At 37.4% G+C, this 18,708-nt stretch overlaps 2 protein-coding genes across 2 annotated transcripts; both read right to left on the bottom strand.

Annotated features, from left to right (window-relative positions):
- Positions 1-321: 321 nt before the first annotated feature.
- On the bottom strand, positions 322-9,494 carry LOC117393228 (uncharacterized). Its single transcript, XM_055232398.1, has 12 exons — positions 9,316-9,494; positions 9,107-9,203; positions 7,848-8,104; positions 7,090-7,241; positions 6,852-6,959; positions 6,617-6,784; positions 4,926-4,964; positions 4,406-4,636; positions 3,787-3,936; positions 3,586-3,698; positions 2,511-2,564; positions 322-885 (listed from the first exon to the last, which is right to left on the bottom strand). Exons 1-12 carry the CDS (start codon positions 9,492-9,494, stop codon positions 772-774), a joined length of 1,662 nt encoding a protein of 553 aa, XP_055088373.1. The 3' UTR covers positions 322-771.
- A 1,285-nt stretch (positions 9,495-10,779) lies between these two features.
- On the bottom strand, positions 10,780-16,894 carry actc1a (actin alpha cardiac muscle 1a). The gene is made up of 8 exons (XM_033990418.2): positions 16,853-16,894; positions 15,034-15,187; positions 14,794-14,922; positions 13,897-14,092; positions 13,143-13,304; positions 12,212-12,403; positions 11,540-11,721; positions 10,780-11,074 (listed from the first exon to the last, which is right to left on the bottom strand). Exons 2-8 carry the CDS (start codon positions 15,160-15,162, stop codon positions 10,931-10,933), a joined length of 1,134 nt encoding a protein of 377 aa, XP_033846309.1. The 5' UTR covers positions 15,163-15,187; positions 16,853-16,894; the 3' UTR covers positions 10,780-10,930.
- Between the last annotated feature and the right edge of the window lie 1,814 nt (positions 16,895-18,708).

Raw genomic sequence — 18,708 nt, 5'->3', positions numbered from 1 at the left:
TACAACTCCAGACATTGAATGCAGATAAGCTTTATTTTACTTCAGAACAAAACCGGTAAGTACCAAGCAGAGATTGTCTGGCCATTGATAACTCTGCACAACTGTAAATAAATACAAAATGGCAACAGAAAAGAAGGCTTTATGTGAATTTCTACAACCAAGTTTAAAACATGTTCTATTCATCGGAAATACCCAAGCTTAATATACATAACTATTACAATATTTGCAGGTTGCCCCAAGACACAAGTTCTTATTTTAAGGATTTTTATAAAATTTAGACAATAACAGACAATTCCTTACTGTACAGTCATAAAGTAGGTCTCTTATAAGAATACTGCTACCAATGGTTTTCCTATAACGCACACAAAATTAAAACTGAAATTGAAAAAATGCAACCAATATTTTAGGAATTTGATTTGGGTTGCACAACATTTGAGCATGCTTCAGTTGTATACTTTACCATATCATAGGAAAAAAAGGTGTTGAAATCAAAATGAAATAATTATACATAGGCTATAATAAGTTACGTTCGTGTCAACAGACTTACCAAATCAATCTCATGGCTTAAAGTCCTTTCAACTGACAAATGTATTTTGGGTTAAAAAATGGCACATTTTTGTTTATTTATGACAGAAGACTTTGTGCCAGTTTTTCTTTGATGTGCTAATGGGATACTGACCTGTGCTCCAGCTCAGTTTTAAACTCTAGGGATTCTAATGTTGTTATGTGATGTATCCTATTAATTATAATTTTATCAACATTCAAAGTTGATCAAAACAAGATAGGTGAGGCGGTGGGCTCCTTCTCATCCTCGTAGAAGTGTGGGACAGACTTCTTAGCCACCACGTTGTCCAGCCTCTGGCCTTGTAAATATGGATTCACACTCTGAAAAAATTACACCATTGTTTTAGTAATAATACATTTTTGTATTGTCTAAAGAAATTAGGTATACATATAAAGAGTTTATCATCATGGTAACCTTTAGTAACCAAAATCTAGTTCCATCAGCCATGTTTTGATTGTTATTCTACTCACCTATCACTAACTAACGTGAGGCGGGACTTTTTGTACTTCATCCAGTGTTTTACCATACAAATGCAAAAAAATCTTGAAATAAATCTTTTCAGTTTTTGGCAATATTTAGGCTAATATAGTAGGCTAATAGGGGTGATGTAAACAGAATAATTATCAATGGTCGTGTCCAAATGGTGTATTGTAAAATGTAGCCTAGACTAGTGCAGTGTTTTAGGGGGAATATTCATTTTCAAAATAGGTGCACTTCCTGTATTATCAGCTCCACAAATATATCATTTTATGCTAATTTAACATCTTCAGCCATGACTTTGTACTAGCAACCTTGAATATAATACAGCTATGGTGTAATTTACTTTTCCGACTGGAGTAGCCAGTATAATGTTTGTGTTAATTTTCAATGAAGAAACGAAAAAGGATATGACTTGGGTCCAACTGACCTTTTTTTTTTGCATGTTTTGTTGTATCTTATGTGTATTACAGGTGGCACTATTGTGTTCAGTGGCCATGTGCTTTTTTCTATGCTCTATTCATGTCTGGATTCTGCACCAGTGGTTACATTTTGAGTTCTCTGCCCAATGCCTGTGGCTGATAGACATCATCGAAGAAAAAGTAAATTAAGGTGTTTTTCCACCAGCTATGGGCAAAAGAGTAAGGAGTACAATAAAAAAAAAAACATTTTAAACTACAAGATCTCTCCATATGACATGTCAAATCTGACCTCATTTGGACCAAAAACCTAGGACTAAATAGTTTTTTTTTTACATACACAGTTACATTGGCGATGAAATTTCAATCCAATATAGCCAATTTCCTGTTCATTATAAGACAGTGCCCCAGTTCAATTTTGGCATGTCTCACAGAGCCCTATCGCTGTTTCGAATTTTGTCACCCAGTCACAGAGCCATTCACTCTGAATGGGCAGTTTTGATTATCCTAGAGCAAAAACAAAAAATGAGTCCCTGGGTGCCAATTATGTTATATGATCAGAGGCATTTTCTACAAAATTTGAATAATTTCTGTCAAAGTAAATGTTTTTCTCCCCAATCCTATTGGTGGCGCCGTGTGATTTATGAATTTAATCAGTGTCAGCCAGTGTATAGACTAAGCATGTCCATTCAAGAGGTTTAAAAAAAAAAATTTCACGACAGCAAAGGATTTTTGATCCAATATGGCCACCTTGTTGTTCATCATAGAGCGGCGCATCAATTCATTTTTAGGCTTATCTCGTGGAGCTATAGCACTGTTCTGAATTTTGTGAGGCTATACCAAAATTTGCCTGTCTCCTCTCCCATAGGGGTCCACTTCTAGGTGGCACTGTTCAGTCAGTGGGTGTCAGATATTCTTGAGATTTCCATTTTATAAAATATTTTTGTCAGGCTGATCATTTCTATTCCCCCATGTAAGACCTTTCTTCAGTGTTCAGGAGGTTGACAATGCAATCATTTGCAGGGAAAAATTATCGCAAAATGCTATACCCTCTTTCTTCTCTTTGGTGCCCCCTTCAGCTTCTGGTACAAACGCTCCTTATTCTGAAAGGAAAGGCAAGAAAAAACATGTATTACTTTTAAACTACGGTCTTTTTCACTAATTACCCCTAACAAACCTGCAGTGCTGTTGTGGAGACATCAAAAGGCAGAAGGCAATGTGGTATGCAGTACAGTTTTAGATCACCCCAAGTACCATCTAGGATAATATTTGGCCTTCCAACAGCAAAACCCAGACTATATTACAACTAAACTAAGGCTAAACCAGGGGGTTAAAATAAGACAAAACCATACAATTTATTTATCCAAAGAGAACAAAAACATGAATCAATTTGTCAATTACATTTAATAAAACTGTATCTAATGTAGGTTCTATATTACACAATACTGACTCTTGTGACCTTTAAGCCACATTAAAATTTTGTTACCCAAACAAAAACATACCTGCAGTTGTCCATGTTTCATTCACACATGTTTGAGTAATCATTTATTAGTCTGTTTACATCTCCAAAGCTCAAAATGCTCTGTTCCACATTGTGATGTCATTCTGTGTCAGTTTTCACGTTAACTACTACCATTTACCATTAACCTACTGAGTTTAGTAGAGATTGGAAATTCAAGGACTGAAATCATCCAAATGATTCTAGAGAAGGTGTAAAGTTTAAAAACAGTGGAACACTTCCTGTATTACCACCTGACCTCACAAGGTGTAAGAAGGAGTTCCCCACAAGGAATGCTTTCAGTTTGAGAAAGCAACGCAGCATAAATATGCAGAGTTTGTGTGTTAAACATGTGTGAATGGAACAAAACACAACTCCAGGAATGTTTGTTTTGCGGACATAACATAACATAACATAGATCAGAAAAGAGCATAATATGGGCCCTTTAAATCTTACATTTTAGGAGCTTAATCTTTATTTATGTATCATTGTTGTGTGTATAGGTAGATATAAGTTATGAAAATGTTTAATACCTTCACACTTCAGCCAATATGTGTCTCTTGCGTGATAATAACCTGTATATTTGGCTTTCAAACATTAGCTATAGGCCTACAATGAGTACTTACCCATTTTGCGAGAGCAGAGTAGTCATGCTCTGGGTCATACAGATGCTGATGTTTCTGAAACTCTTTGCTAAACTCTGCTGTGTCTGGTGCGTTTTCCAAGCACCCATCTGCAGCTAAACAGCACAATTCAAATCTTTCATCATTATTTATGTTTAAATAATCACTGCTTCTTTAGAGGATATATGGGGTTTCTGGACTGACCAGTCTTTCCCAGTGGGCAGGGGTTGGGTGGGTCTGGGTACCCGTGGTCATCACTCAGGTCCTTGGGCACGTTGTCACCGGTCAGCTCTGCCACGATGTTGGGGATGTTGCCAAAGGGTCCGAGATGTTGCAGGCCCTCGTGTGCTCCACCTGGTGGTCACACAGAAGCACTACAGTCAACAGGTTCACATGAGAAGATTTGTACCTTAACATTTTTATCCCCTAACTATCCAAGACAAAAGATGCAAAGTATTCACAAAACAGTAACACAATGATTATCCTGTTCAATAATGTATAGTTCATGTTTCAATATAAATACAGGATTTGTTTGCTTATTGCTGGGTTTCAGATTGCCTATTACAACTCTATTAAGGGTACTATTGTTGGCTCCTTAGTGGTTGTGGTACAAGGGTCACAGTATTTGTGTATCCATTGGGATAGGCTCTACTTAATGAAAAAAAAAAAAAAACTAACCTCTTTCTAGATCACTGAATTATGTTAAACGCATAATAACTAGAATTTCAGATCAGCCTCCCTTATTTTACAAAAACATTTTAACTAAGCGCACGACACATGTATTATAGCAAGTGCATGTATGATGTTGTGATGTTTATCCTACCCTGGATGCTCTGAGGGCCCACTATATTGGTGGCCTGGTGCGCAGGATACTCGACGCGGGGCCGAGCGATGCCGAGCTGCTCCATGACGCCGTGGAGGAGACGCTGGATGTCGGCCTCGGACACTTGATCTACCGTGCGGGGGCTGCGGGCTGGAGCTCTGCCCGGGCACAGGCACAGGAGGAGACCGAGGAAGGACAACCGCACAGTCGAGGCCATTTCTGTCGAGAAGCCTGGGGAGAAATGATGGAGATGTAATAAACAAACAGACCAAAACACAGTCTAATTAGGTTAGCAACAGTGCGACAGGAGACTGTAAGCCTACATGGCAACAGTGGTATTATATTTACTCAAATAGGCCTTGAAATAGCTGCTAAAACAGTGTAATTTTGGTTAGACTAGGGGTTGAATAGAAAAACAACAAATTAACCTTCAATAATTTCCACTAAAAACACATTTTTAATCAAACGAATGCTGTTTATAGGCGATAAAGCATCAAAACAAGAAGTGCGTTGCGCTTACCTTGTCCGCTTGTGTTGATGGAGGGACTTGCACCTGCTCCTGCTCCTGTCAAGCTAACAGTTTTAGCTAACCTACTTCCGGTTATGGTACAAAATAAGGCAAGTCATTAATAAAGAAAGGCGTGAACGCTAGCTTATCTGTGTTGGTTTTAACGGTTTCTGGGGTCGTAGAAATGCATGTCTAGTGGCGTAGACCGGTTATAAAGAAAAAGGCTGTCAGTTATAGGCATTTTACTGTGGTGCCCTTCATTGTAGGTTTATTTTGAAGTCGCTGATTTCCGGTAGCATCCCCTTTCATTACATAAACCCTGTAAGATGCGATTTTCCTCACTTCACAGCTGCAATTTCTGTTATAGAAACCTTGGCTGCGTATTTAATTGAGTTTATAATTATACAGGCCTAGTAATGTTTACTTTAAGACTCGTTTCCCTTGATTTCACACATTCTACAGTTCTTACACTGCAATTTCAGACGGTCATACAGACAGCATTTTATGTGTTCCCTTTTGGATTTGTTCTAAATATGCTAATCATTGAACCTATTGATTAGTTGGCCAACTCGCTAGTTACTTTAAACTGCATCCCACATAAGTGTGAAAGTTCACACTGTAATAGAATCTGAACAGGAGAGAAAGGCCTATATAGCCCTCAAAATTAAAATTACATAACATGATAGTTTAAAACCAGGTAAAACATATTTATTGAAATGTTAGTCTGGATACAATCTGTGCACAATTAGACCAATTATTATGAAATATATACAAGACACATTTTATATACATATTAACAATGTTAACAGACTCAGTCGGACTGGGCTCCCATCATGGCTGCTCTTCAAAGGGACGTGCGTCTTCTCCAGGATGCCAGTTTGCCCATTCCAGTCAGAACTGGAGAGCTGTGCTCCTCCTGCCCTCTGGTCCTTTTGGTGAGCAGACAGAGATTTCTAACATATTACATCATACTCATTGAGGTCTTCTCAGAACAATGCAAAAACTAAGGATTTGTGAACAATTGGTATTAAACTTCACATTATCTTAACAGAAATAAATAGAATATACCCTTTTAATCTCTCTGGTCGCATGCTGCAGTTGTCCTCTTCCGACAATTTGTAACTGTGCTCTGAAAAAGTAAAATTTTCCCATCACACAAGATATTTAAAAAGAAAGTCAGATACAAAGTAAACATTTGGTGGTGTAGTTTTTTCCTTGAGTGATACAAAAAAAAAAAAGAGCTATTGTCTGAATGGTTATGGATGTTATTCAAATCAAATATAGCCTTCACTGATAACAATTCTAATGTCGATTTATTCTTAATTGCAAAAACATTGACATTATGTCCCAGTATTCATATTATAATTTGTTGTTTTGGTTTTCAAGACAGTTATCCAAACAGAAAGCACAATGTGTCTCACTCAGGTTGCCAGTTTCAATGCTCAAATCCAGTTGGCTTAAACATAAAAGGACTGATTTGAATCCTCACTAAACTACAACAGTCAACCATGAATCAGTGCTAGTGCAGCCTTTGCAGCTCAGTGAGTGAATTCTGGAGGTTCTGAGCTTCTACATGAGGCCTGGCCTATTCATATAGAGAGAATGACAAAAACTTGTATGCAGGTCTGGCTGTGATTATAGTACCCTACACTACATAAAGTTCTTTTAATATAATAACAATACTTTATTTGAATAGGGCTCACCTTCCCAAGGCAGACAGCTCCTGAACACCTGCAGGTTGGGAAAGTTCTCCTGACCCAGACTCCGCCTCAGTTTGGGCCGGGATGAGAGGGGCTTGGTGGGCTCCAAATCGAGCACTTTGGTCTTGACCCGCGCTTGGCTCCACGGGACTGTCTTTGCAGTTCTTTTCACTGCAATTTAGAAAACACGCTTTTAGACTGAAACCTATAGAAATGATTCCAAATGTCTTGTGTGTACCTGTGAAGCTATGTCTCTTTCGGTTTCCTCTTTTTGTTTGCAAGTCTTTAGAAAGTGGAGAGTCCATTAGAAACTCCATACTGTCCAATACAGTCTTAGGGATCACACCTAAAACAATTTAAGGTCTTAGTACCCACGATTACACCTTATAATCTTTAGTCCCTCCACAAAGAGTTTTACCAAAAAGTTTACTTATCAAATAATAGGCCTGTATCAAATAGTAAACCCAGGAGTGTACCAAATAGTTGTGGGTTTTCAATGAAGGTGTCTAGTACTAGAACTCTGAGCTCCAGTCGGTCCTCAGACATCTCCGTCTGCTTTGGAGGAGGCAAGAGACACAGAGCGAAGACTGTAGCCAGGTTTAAACTGGTCATCAAGTTGTCATTACATCTAAAGAAAAACAAGCAGAGATGATTGAATGCAATTCCCGACAATTTAAAAAGGCCAAAAACAAATCTGACGGTTTTATATACAATTTTATACTCTTGGTCTAAGCATGCATTTATTTGCATACAAGTATGATGCAGTCCACAATGTCCACTGATCTAATTATGCACAACTAGGCTGAACTTTAGCTCTCCGTGCATTTAAAATGGCATTAGAAGGTGCACTATGGAACTTTTCTGGTTGGAGCTTGTCTCCATGGAGATTTTAGTGCTTTACCTAGTATGACAATCTTGCATTTGTGTTGATCTTGGGCAGGTGTTGTTATTGTTAAAAATATCTTGAAAAACATGCATTTTTACAGATCTGACATGTAACATTTTGCCAAGAAGATAAACACAAACTTACACAAGTTTAATGCCATTCTGTGGGAAATTCCAAACAAAGTTCTAACATCTCCATGGAGACAGGAGGTGAACTGCCCTCCAGTAAAGTTACATAGAACATCTTTCAATTTTTCACAATTTATAAAAAAATAAAATCATAATCCATATAAATAACAGTCCTCCTCCAAAATGGTGTCTATAACAGGACAATTAAACCCATGATTACCTCTGAGAGACTCTGTAGAGAAAGTCGAAGAGGTAGTGCAGCATGGAGCAGTTACAAGCAGGCAGCAGACAGGACAGGAGCTGCAGAGCTGATGTCCGGTCCTCTGGTGTAGGCAGGGCTTGGGCTTTGAGTAAGGCTGTGTGGAGGTCAGAGGGGAACAGGGGCTCAGGTAATTCTCTGCAGAACTGTTTTATCAGAGTGGCAACGTCATAGGGCAGGGCTGTGGACAGGCAGTCCTCCCCACGGTTCAGCTGGGCCTGGAACCACAGACAAGTTTAGTCTAAGAAAGATTTTAAAACATGTTTCATGGTAGTTACTTAAAAAGATTAACTTTGATAAAATAAAGTGCACCAACACTGATACAGGTATCGAATATCTTTGCCCATACTGAAAAATTTCCTGAATCAGCCATCGGTTCCATAATATTGGCATTTTCCACCGGGAGGAAGCCCCGGGAAGACCCAGAACGTGCTGGAGGGACTATAACTATGTCTCTCGGCTGGCTTGAGAATGCTTGGGGTCCCACCGGAGGAGCTGGAGGACATGTTTGGGGAGTGGGAAGTCTGAGAGTCCCTGCTTAGTCTCTATGATGCAACCCCTGATAAGTGGATGGGTGGACATCAGTTAAGCCAGGAGTGTCCAAATGTGTACAAATTTAAATATTTTTGAAGCCAAGGGCCACAGAGCAGTGTCGATACAGTGAGTCATTCAGACTCATTTGCATTTAACGCAGCTTTGACAGAGCCTTTTAATAGTGCAAGGAACAATCATTTTTGGGTCTCTATCGCAATGTAATGTGGTGCTATGAGGAAATAAAAGTAGGATTAAATACATCTGTAGTAAAATGTTCCGCCAATTTAACGGGGGGCCAACAAAAACTGGTCTGAGGGTCACATTTGGCCTCTGAGTTATAGGACAACAACGGGGTTAAGCAGATTCCCTGGTTAGGCCTTTAATTTAATGTATTAAGACCAATAACAGGCTGATTTTGCCCTAGAATGTCTCAATGTTTGAACTTTTATTCAAATGAAGTTGTGGAGTAGTTATTTAAAGAATAAATGACATTTGCATAACACAATTAGATCTCTCATGTATTAAGTTAATCGTTGTTGTAAAAAAAAAAGTGCAATTAATTCAAAAGACAATTACAATGATCACATGGTTTTATCATTCATGTCTTATTTTTATATTAATATCACGCAGCCATAGAATCGATACTAATGTAGTCTATAAATACAATAATAAAGACCATTTCTTACACGTAAAGTCTTGATACGAGAAAGAGAGCCAGGTTTTCTGAAGAGGCCAACAGTACAGAGTCGCTCAGTCAATAAGGAACAAGCCTGCACCAAAAAACTACGCACAAAACACAAAGAAAATTATTAAAACGTACACAATATAACGGAAAAGTTCATTCATTCAGATCTATTCATATTAAGCACACTGCCTGCTGGCTGCTGTTACTTACTCCGGGACCAGGCCAAAATCAGGGACGTAAACTCGCTCCAAATTCTCCAAAGGGACTCCAAACACTCTCGCTCCACCAGTGAACAATCTGCCGTGCTTCTTCTCACATGCTTTCACTGAAATCCCGTACAGAACTTGTAAATGAAAGCGGATCACGTTACAGTCGGTCATTTTCGTCATTTTCGACATGTGTTGTAGTTTAGAGTGGCTCCACACGCAGCGCACGTGTCCAGGGATGAAGGAGGAGGAGGTCACATTATCCTGATGGGGCTCACCTGGGCTTTGGATGAGGAGGCGTTCAGGGGTCGTATTGAGGGAAGGAAATGTGGATTATATAGTGTAAAATTGATTTTTTTATGTAATGTCAACAGAAATTTTAATAATTTTCTCTGCTTTGAGAACATAGATCCTTCTTAAGGGTAATTTCTGGCTTACAGTGTTATAGTCTATATTTTATGTTCCAAGTTATAAGACCTAATAAGGGATCGCATTCTTCTATTTGAAAACTGAGCATAGAGGCCTGAATAGCACAGAGGATTTTTATTTTAAATTCCTTGATAGTTTGTTTATATATATGTTTTCGTGTGCAATTTAAAATTCGTTAATTAAAAATAAATCAGATTTCGTAATGGTGACATGTGTCAACTGTAATCAGAATCAGCCTATGATTTTAACCAGGTATTCAGAATAATATTTGACTAATTGATAATAGGTACTATTTTCTAATTAGGCATATAGTGGTAGACTAGTCCTATTAAAGACATCCATGAAGTGTTAAGTGAAATGTTAACTCTATGGCATATCATTGTATGAAAAAGTGAAAGTGACTGGTTGAAAGGTCAACTCTGTTTTTATCAAGGGGAAAAAAAAATCTACATTCATCTGGAGGCTACTGAGATATTGCCACCACTATTGTGCACCTATAATCTAGGTGTATAATCTAAGGTCTCATGTTACACAAAATTGACTCTTGTGAACTTTAAGACATGTTAGAATGTTGTTATCTAATCAAAAACATATTTGGAGTTGTTTTGTTTCATTCACAAATTTGCATAATCCTTTATTTGTCTGTCTGTCTACATCTCCAAAGCTCAATATGCTCTGTTTCACCTTGCAGTGTCATATAGTGGTGTCATATTTGACGTTAACAGCTACCTTTTACCTTTAGTTCAGTAGAGATGGGCAATTCCAGTTCTGAAATCATCCAAAAGGTTGTGTATAGAGTTTAAAATCACAGTGGAGCAGTATTACCACATGACATCACAAGGTGGAGCAAAGTGTTTTCCGTGAGAAGTACACTAAATAAATATGCAGGGTTTGTGATTTGTTAAAGATGCAAATGAAACAAAACTCCAAGTATGTTTTGATTAGGAAACTACATTATAACACAGATTAGAAAATAGTGTAATATGGGCCCTTTAAATGCTATAAATTTATGCATAAAGACTCATACACTTGTAATATTGTCAAAAGCATCTCTTTATTACAATGGCACAGGTATATACAGCATAGAAAGGCACAGTAAAAACACATGAAAGGGGAACTGCTTGGGTTTTGGTGTTGGTTCTTTGGTGCTGGTTCTTTGGTTCATTGGTTGCTTGGTCAGTCGGAGAGTTTTAGAAGCACTTCCTGTGAACGATGGAAGGACCTGCCTCATCGTACTCTTGTTTGCTGATCCACATCTGCTGGAAGGTGGACAGAGAGGCCAGGATAGAGCCACCGATCCAGACGGAATATTTCCTCTCAGGGGGAGCGATAATCTGGAGAGGTTTGTAAGATGATGTTACTACACTACAAATACTATGTAATGTTTTTCCAGTGTAGATGCTGCTGAGTAATTACTAGTCAAAAGAGTAGAATAATAGCAAAAAATTCTCCATGGAGATAGATGAGTTCTATGCCAGGATTGTGGAAGATTATAGGCAAAAGAACAACATTTCCATGGAGACAAACAGGTGAAGGCTCTGCTCTAGACCAAACAAGAGTCAGGTTTGTGGAGATGCAAGCCTGCTGACAGTAAGGACGCCTGTTTTTCAGTGCAATAAAAACATCAAAAACTGATTCTAGTCTATTTTTATGGGTAAAAGTTACAGTGTGGCTTTAAGGTACTTAGATTTTTATACAGATACACATTTCCCTTTAACTTTAATAATTTTTGATATACCATTATTGATCATAATCTCAACATTCTTCCCATGATAACGAGTATCTTAGTAGGCTCTTACCTTGATCTTCATGGTGCTGGGGGCCAGGGCAGTGATCTCCTTCTGCATGCGGTCAGCAATACCGGGGTACATGGTGGTACCTCCGGACAGCACGTTGTTGGCGTACAGGTCCTTACGGATGTCAATGTCGCACTTCATGATGCTGTTGTAGGCGGTTTCATGGATACCAGCAGACTCCATACCTGAAGGACAAGATCAAATATAAGTACAATGCCTTTGAGATATTATGGAGAATACTTTTCTTTTATTCTAGTTTATGAGTGAACTAAGAGTAAAATATATCCTGAGCTGCAAAGAACATGATTAATTTATTTTACAAAGTCATTTCAAGATTTAAATCCTTCATTCTATCCATTAGTTTCCGAATGATAAAAAATAAGAACCGTTGCCATAACAATTAAAAACTTTAAAACTAAATATTAAATCTTTTGAATGGGAAAGGAAGCTGAAATCCATGAATATACGCAAATAATTATTTTAGAAGATAAATGTGGCAATTTTGTAAGTGTCTAAAAGTAAACAAATAGATTAGCTTCATTTGAATTAGTGAAAAAACAAAACCTACAATTTCCAAGATAACAAGAATCTAACTGTTCTAAATTCAACCGTGTATAAATTACTTTGTGGAGGGTATGTGTCAAGCAAAACTAATCTAATATGGGAGTGACGTACCGATGAAGGAAGGCTGGAAGAGCGTCTCGGGACAGCGGAACCTCTCGTTGCCAATGGTGATGACCTGACCGTCGGGCAGCTCATAGCTCTTCTCCAGGGAGGAAGAGGAGGCAGCGGTGGCCATCTCATTCTCAAAGTCCAGAGCCACGTAGCACAGTTTCTCCTTGATGTCGCGCACAATCTCACGCTCAGCTGCAGATGAGACACTTAAGTCAGTTAACATCCAAGTGAGTGATGGACAGTCTGCTTCTACTCAGTCGACTGCTGACACAAATTGACTGCAGTAAGTAAATTAGACTTAGATTATTGGGTGCTGTCAGTTTGTGAGTAATTACAGACAGTGGTGGAAGTAGTACTGAAAAATATTTGTAGTCAAGAAAAAGTACAGTTATGTGGGTAAAATGTACTCAGTTATAAGTACAAGTAGTGCTTCCCAGTTTGTGGTTAAAAGTACAAGTAAAAGTACGCATGAAATTGGGACTTGTACTGTACTCTACTAAGTACTATAGTAACTCACTTCAACTCACACTCATTTCAAATTTAGCTAATTACATTTTACATGGTTAAAATTATGTGCAACTACTTACAATTACAAGTACATGCTTAAAAATCTAGTAAAAAATATGATTTACAAAAAAATCTCTATTTTCTCTTAGCTAAAATTGTATTAAATATATGTAAAGTAACACTATTTTATATCACGATTCACTTTGACTTCACTTTGACCTGTTCTGAATCCTTCACCTAACAAATTGTATTAAGTATTTTTAGTAAGACACCTGAATAAACAACATAAAAATGCTTTACTTCTATAAGCACATTGTGTTAACTTGGGTATTAAAATGTATTGGAGCAGTAAACATTTTTTGCAGTAGATATAGCTCTTCTCTCTACTTTTTTAACCCTCTATGTACTATGTGTGAGCTCGTACCAGTGGTGACGAAGGAGTACCCGCGCTCAGTCAGGATCTTCATCAGGTAGTCGGTGAGATCGCGACCGGCCAAGTCCAGACGCATGATGGCGTGGGGCAGAGCATAGCCCTCATAGATGGGCACATTGTGGGTCACACCATCTCCAGAGTCCAGCACAATACCTGCACACAGCAAGGCAATATGTGAGTCAGTACTATACACCTTATTATAAAGCTTCTGTTGTCATAGTGATGAGTCATAGGTTTTTGGGTTTTATTTACATTTTATACTATGTTTCTTTTTACTATTTGGGGGTTTAAATTATAGTATGCAGACACCATATTTTTACTCCAACTTGCATAATGTATTTGACAGTGTAAAAGTTTTGGTTACTCTTTCCACTGTCAGTAAGTCTACAAGTGTTTACAATATGAAATTATATGAACATTCGTGTCTCTTGGACTACTCTTTCAGATAGGTTTAGATTCCGTTTTTCTCATTTTTCAGTCTGTTTCAATTACAACAACCTCAGATGTTACACCCAGACAGTTATAAGTAGTAGTTTCCCCAAATACTTCCTTACTCTTACTTGAGGACCACTTTATACTTCGACTTGAGTAAAACTATTTGGTAGTTACTTTAGTGCTGTTACTCTTGAGTGCCCCTCTAAATTTCTAATTGGAATATTTTATGTATTTTATAAAAAATGCTCCTCAAATGTGTGCGCCAATGTTAGTGCCACTACACTTTGACTAGTATTTTTTTTTAACTCACCAGTGGTACGACCGGAGGCGTAGAGGGACAGCACAGCCTGGATAGCCACATACATGGCGGGGACGTTGAAGGTCTCAAACATGATCTGGGTCATCTTCTCCCTGTTGGCCTTGGGGTTGAGGGGGGCCTCTGTCAGCAGGGTGGGGTGCTCCTCAGGGGCCACACGCAGCTCATTGTAGAAGGTGTGGTGCCAGATCTGAGGGAAGAAGAAAAGCAAATAGATTTTTGTGTTGGCCATTTAGATAGAACGTTAATTTATTCAGCTGTTGATCTGAAGAACATACCATTATATATTAGTAGTCTTTTTCAGGCTTTTTGAAATATCTACTTTTGTCTTTGCAATAATATTTCACTTTTGATGCTTCTGTATGGAAAATGTGTCTTCTTCTGGTTCTCTTACTGTGCATAGTGCTTGGATTGCTTACATTTGTCCCTCTACTGGTGGTTGAGGGTAGAGCATGTTGAACTGACTTATTAGCGCCACTGCTGCTGGCAAAACATATAAATGCTTCAGAATGGTGAATGTGGGCTTAAAAACACAGGGACAAAAAATACTACAGGTATTAAGACTGCACAATTTTGGGGAAAAAATGTGAAAAATTGTGATCTTTCTGACAATTATTACATATGCAATTAGTTTGCGATATATGTTTAAAAAGTAGGCTTCTGTTCAGTGTGTACATGTTAAACAACTCCGGGCCTTTAGCAAAAAAGACTTAAGTATGTATGTATGTATGTATTTCTATAACAAGAAAGTATATTTTGCAGCCTTTGTGATTTGAGAATTGCACCAACTCAAATAGCGATTTTGATTTTATTGCGATAAATTGTACAGTGAATGTTTCTGAAGAGCAAGCATCATTGTAACACCACTAAAATTTTTGGTAATCTTCTCACCTTCTCCATATCGTCCCAGTTGGTGATGATGCCATGCTCGATGGGGTACTTGAGGGTCAGGATACCCCTCTTGCTCTGGGCCTCGTCTCCCACGTAGGAGTCCTTCTGACCCATACCCACCATCACACCCTGCAGACAAAAAACACATAATACGTCAGTCAAAAATAAATACTGGAAAATATAGGAGGATACAAAAAGTGCTTTTCTTGTATTAGTCTGGTGGTATTTGACTGTGTGTACCTGATGGCGTGGGCGTCCAACGATGGAGGGGAAGACAGCGCGGGGGGCGTCATCACCGGCGAACCCAGCCTTGACCAGGCCTGAGCCGTTGTCGCACACGAGGGCGGTGGTCTCGTCGTCGTCGCACATCTTTGGTTTGTGTTAGGCTGGCCGGCTGTAAAAATACAAAAGTAAACTAGGTTTAGACAACTGGCTATGAGTTGAATGAATGTTGCTTATAACAGAAAGCTGAAACCCATAAATGTTGTAGGACTCCACAAAAGTTATTCAGAATACTGTTAATTTTTTGTGGAGTGTTGTAAAAAACATAAAAAGAGGTACTACTACTACTACTACTAACAATAATAATAATAATAATAATAATAATAATAATAATAATAATAATAATAATAATAATAATAATAATAACTAATCCACCTTTGTGTAATCTCTTTATTCTAAAATCCACTTATCCTCATGTACAAGTAAGGCTATGCAATCCTGACAACAGTGCAACACTATGCTGGGTATGAGCACACCTTTAAGTGGCCTAATCTCTCCAGCTGTCCCAAAAAGCCAAAACAGGGCATGACTAGCTCCCTGTAACACACATGACTATTTTAGGTTGTCATCCTACCCTTTTGTTAACATAACCCCCCTACCCATCACCATCCTGTATTGGGACGATTAGCAGGGGCCAGTTAACAGCTGAGGTGCTGTGTCCCTCCACAAGTGTTTTAAAGAAACAGCAAGGGAGGGAGGAGAGGGAGGGGGGTGGGGTAGGGATGTCTTTTCTCAGCTGTTCGCATCCACACATGTGTTTAAGCAGCAGCCAGGAGCATTTGTTGTGACCTATCAAGGTGCCAGACCTGTATCCTACTACTACTGGCAGCGGTAGCATCATTTACTACAAGAAAGGTATTCTTATTTTAAACTATTCTGAATACTGAATGGTGTTGAAAATGTTAAACGTGCACTGCATAACTTTCCTGGTTGTCGCAGGGGTTTGAAATCTAATTTTCTCCATGGAGAAATATATCTATATTTATATACCTATGTGTTTTTAAGTGCAAAAATAATGTACCTTGACATACACACATTTGTATTTGTAAGAGTGGGGTCACTTCTCCATAGATCAGCTCTATAGCTTGGCCTGGTGGTGTTACCTGCTTGTCTCCATGGAGATAGAAAGATAGATGGTTTAATGCCACACTAGATCACCCTAGGTGAGGCAATAGGCAAGGCAATAACATCTCCATGGATACAAAAAATTACAATGGGTAGTTTTCAGTGTTATTATGTCAATATAGCTGACTACTTCAGAAACATGACAGATTGACTGCTGTTGTGATTTTGGGCTGTACAATTGAATTTAAATGAATAAAATTATTTAAAAGATTTTTTTTTTTTTTTTCATTTCAGTCTTACAATTGCAAAAATACATTGAAGTCGCACATTACTAATCATATATTGTGAATTCAAGGTACTTAGAAAAATGACCTCACAACCAGGCTGATACCCATGTCTTTTGTATTAATAATTTAACATAGCAAATATACTGCAGAATATCAGAATTCTTTTTACTTAAGGATACTAAATTGATTTACATGTATTGCAAACTATTACTACTGAATGGTCCCTGATCCAAATAACAACATAATCTGTCTGTATCAAGTCAGTAGATTTTTTTGCAAACCATTTCCTTACAACTTCCAAACCAAAGTAAGAACCATTAAACTAATGAAAATTTAAAACTAAAGTTATAACATCACAGCCATCCTCCCTGCTCCACAAACTCCCATGATGCCTAGCACCAAAACTCAGCAGCCAAGTTACTCACCAAGTTGTAACTTCAAGGTCTGGTGTTTCTGCAGGGACAAAGTTTGAGTGGTAGAGGAGGTCCTTAAATACACCCGGGACGTCCCAAGTGAAGAGGGGGGTGGAGGGGGTCTGGGGGGATTGGGAGGAGTCTGTGGGGTCCAGGGGGCGGGGTGTGGAGTTCACACAAGTCCAAATTAAGTGCTGCTTCTGGCGGGACCCTGGGTGATAGAGATGCCACCAATGAAGACAGATGTTACCTTAGAGAAACAAAATGTGATGTATTCTTTTTTTTTTAGCATTTGATGTGTAATTGGGGAATGATGACAATTTTCCATGGGATCAATAGATCAATAGTCTCTCTGAATCTGTATTCTGTATACTAAAATGTATTCACTATGAGTCATTTTCCATATATATATATATATATATATATATATATATATATATATATATATATATATATATATATATATATATATATATATATATATTATATATATATTATATATATATATATATATATATATATATATATATATATATATATATAATATACATATATATATACACATACATGTATATATACACACATATACACATATACACATACATTCAATTATGGATAACATGATAGTTATGGGTCATGGTTTTTTACATTTTAAAGAGAGTCAGTTATTTGCGGGGCTCACGGGTCAGTCATATTGACAGAAATACCAACATTAAAACAATATTATGTCAATCCACCAAACATTTATTTATTTAAATTTTAATCATATCTTTTTGCTGCCCTTGGTATTATACTATAACATTAGCATTTATATATATATATATATATATATATATATATATATATATATATATATATATATATATATATATATATATATATATATATATATATATATATATATATATATATATATATATATATATAAATAATTTAATTTAATATGTACTTTTTTTCAATATTTGGAAACACTTTACAATAACTACACCTTAATCAGCATCAATAAAGCATGAACAGACAGTTGAATGATTCAGGCATATACATCCCTTAATTGGTAATATCGTTCTAATTGCATAACAAACTGACTCCCATATCCCCCTTCATATTTTTTATAGCTCACATATTTAGTAGGGCTGCCCTCCCTGTCTCTGAAGATGGGGTAATATGACTAAGCTAAAGCAGGGCACTGGGGATGTGGGTGATCCAGCACTTGTAACAGGAGATCCTCACTAACAAATCTGGTTATGGACCTGGACTGTGGGGCTGGTGTGAAGGTAATAACATGCCACATAGATTAGATGCTATATTTGTTGGGTCATGATTTTTAACTCAACTGGAACCGTAATGTGTTTTTTTTTTTCTTAGTAGTTTGTCTAGGCCTTTGGGACAAAAACATCACATTTGTCACCACAATTCAACGTTATTTCTTGTTTTAGATTCTGTGTCATTATAGAAGTACACATTTGAATTTGTAGACATAGTTTTAACAGGACTCAAATATTACTGGATTGCATTGTTTTTTTTTTGTGTATTGTCATCTTTGTAAATGAATAAATTAATTTGGTGATATAATTGTAAATTTAATACCTAAATAGTAGTGTTTATCCTTGGAAATGATGTTGGGTTGGGTGGTTTTGTATGGGGTCTAAATAATGATGTATATGATGTGTGAAGATATGTTTTGCAGCTCAGTTTTACTTATATATTGCTAATGCATTTTTGCAAATGAATAAAACATAAAAAAGTAAAAACATTGTTAGGGTGGAGTGGCACACATTTGCAACATGTAATTTTTGGAAGGACCCTTTACAACCCAATTAAATATCATGGAGTGATACTCAAGAAGAGAGATCTTAATTCAAAACAAT

Source organism: Periophthalmus magnuspinnatus, chromosome 24 (assembly GCF_009829125.3).
Source record: "Periophthalmus magnuspinnatus isolate fPerMag1 chromosome 24, fPerMag1.2.pri, whole genome shotgun sequence".
In the NCBI taxonomy this organism is placed as follows: Eukaryota; Metazoa; Chordata; class Actinopteri; order Gobiiformes; family Gobiidae; genus Periophthalmus; species Periophthalmus magnuspinnatus.
Note: the sequence above shows the minus strand (reverse complement) of the source record. Positions and strands in the feature narration are given on the sequence as shown.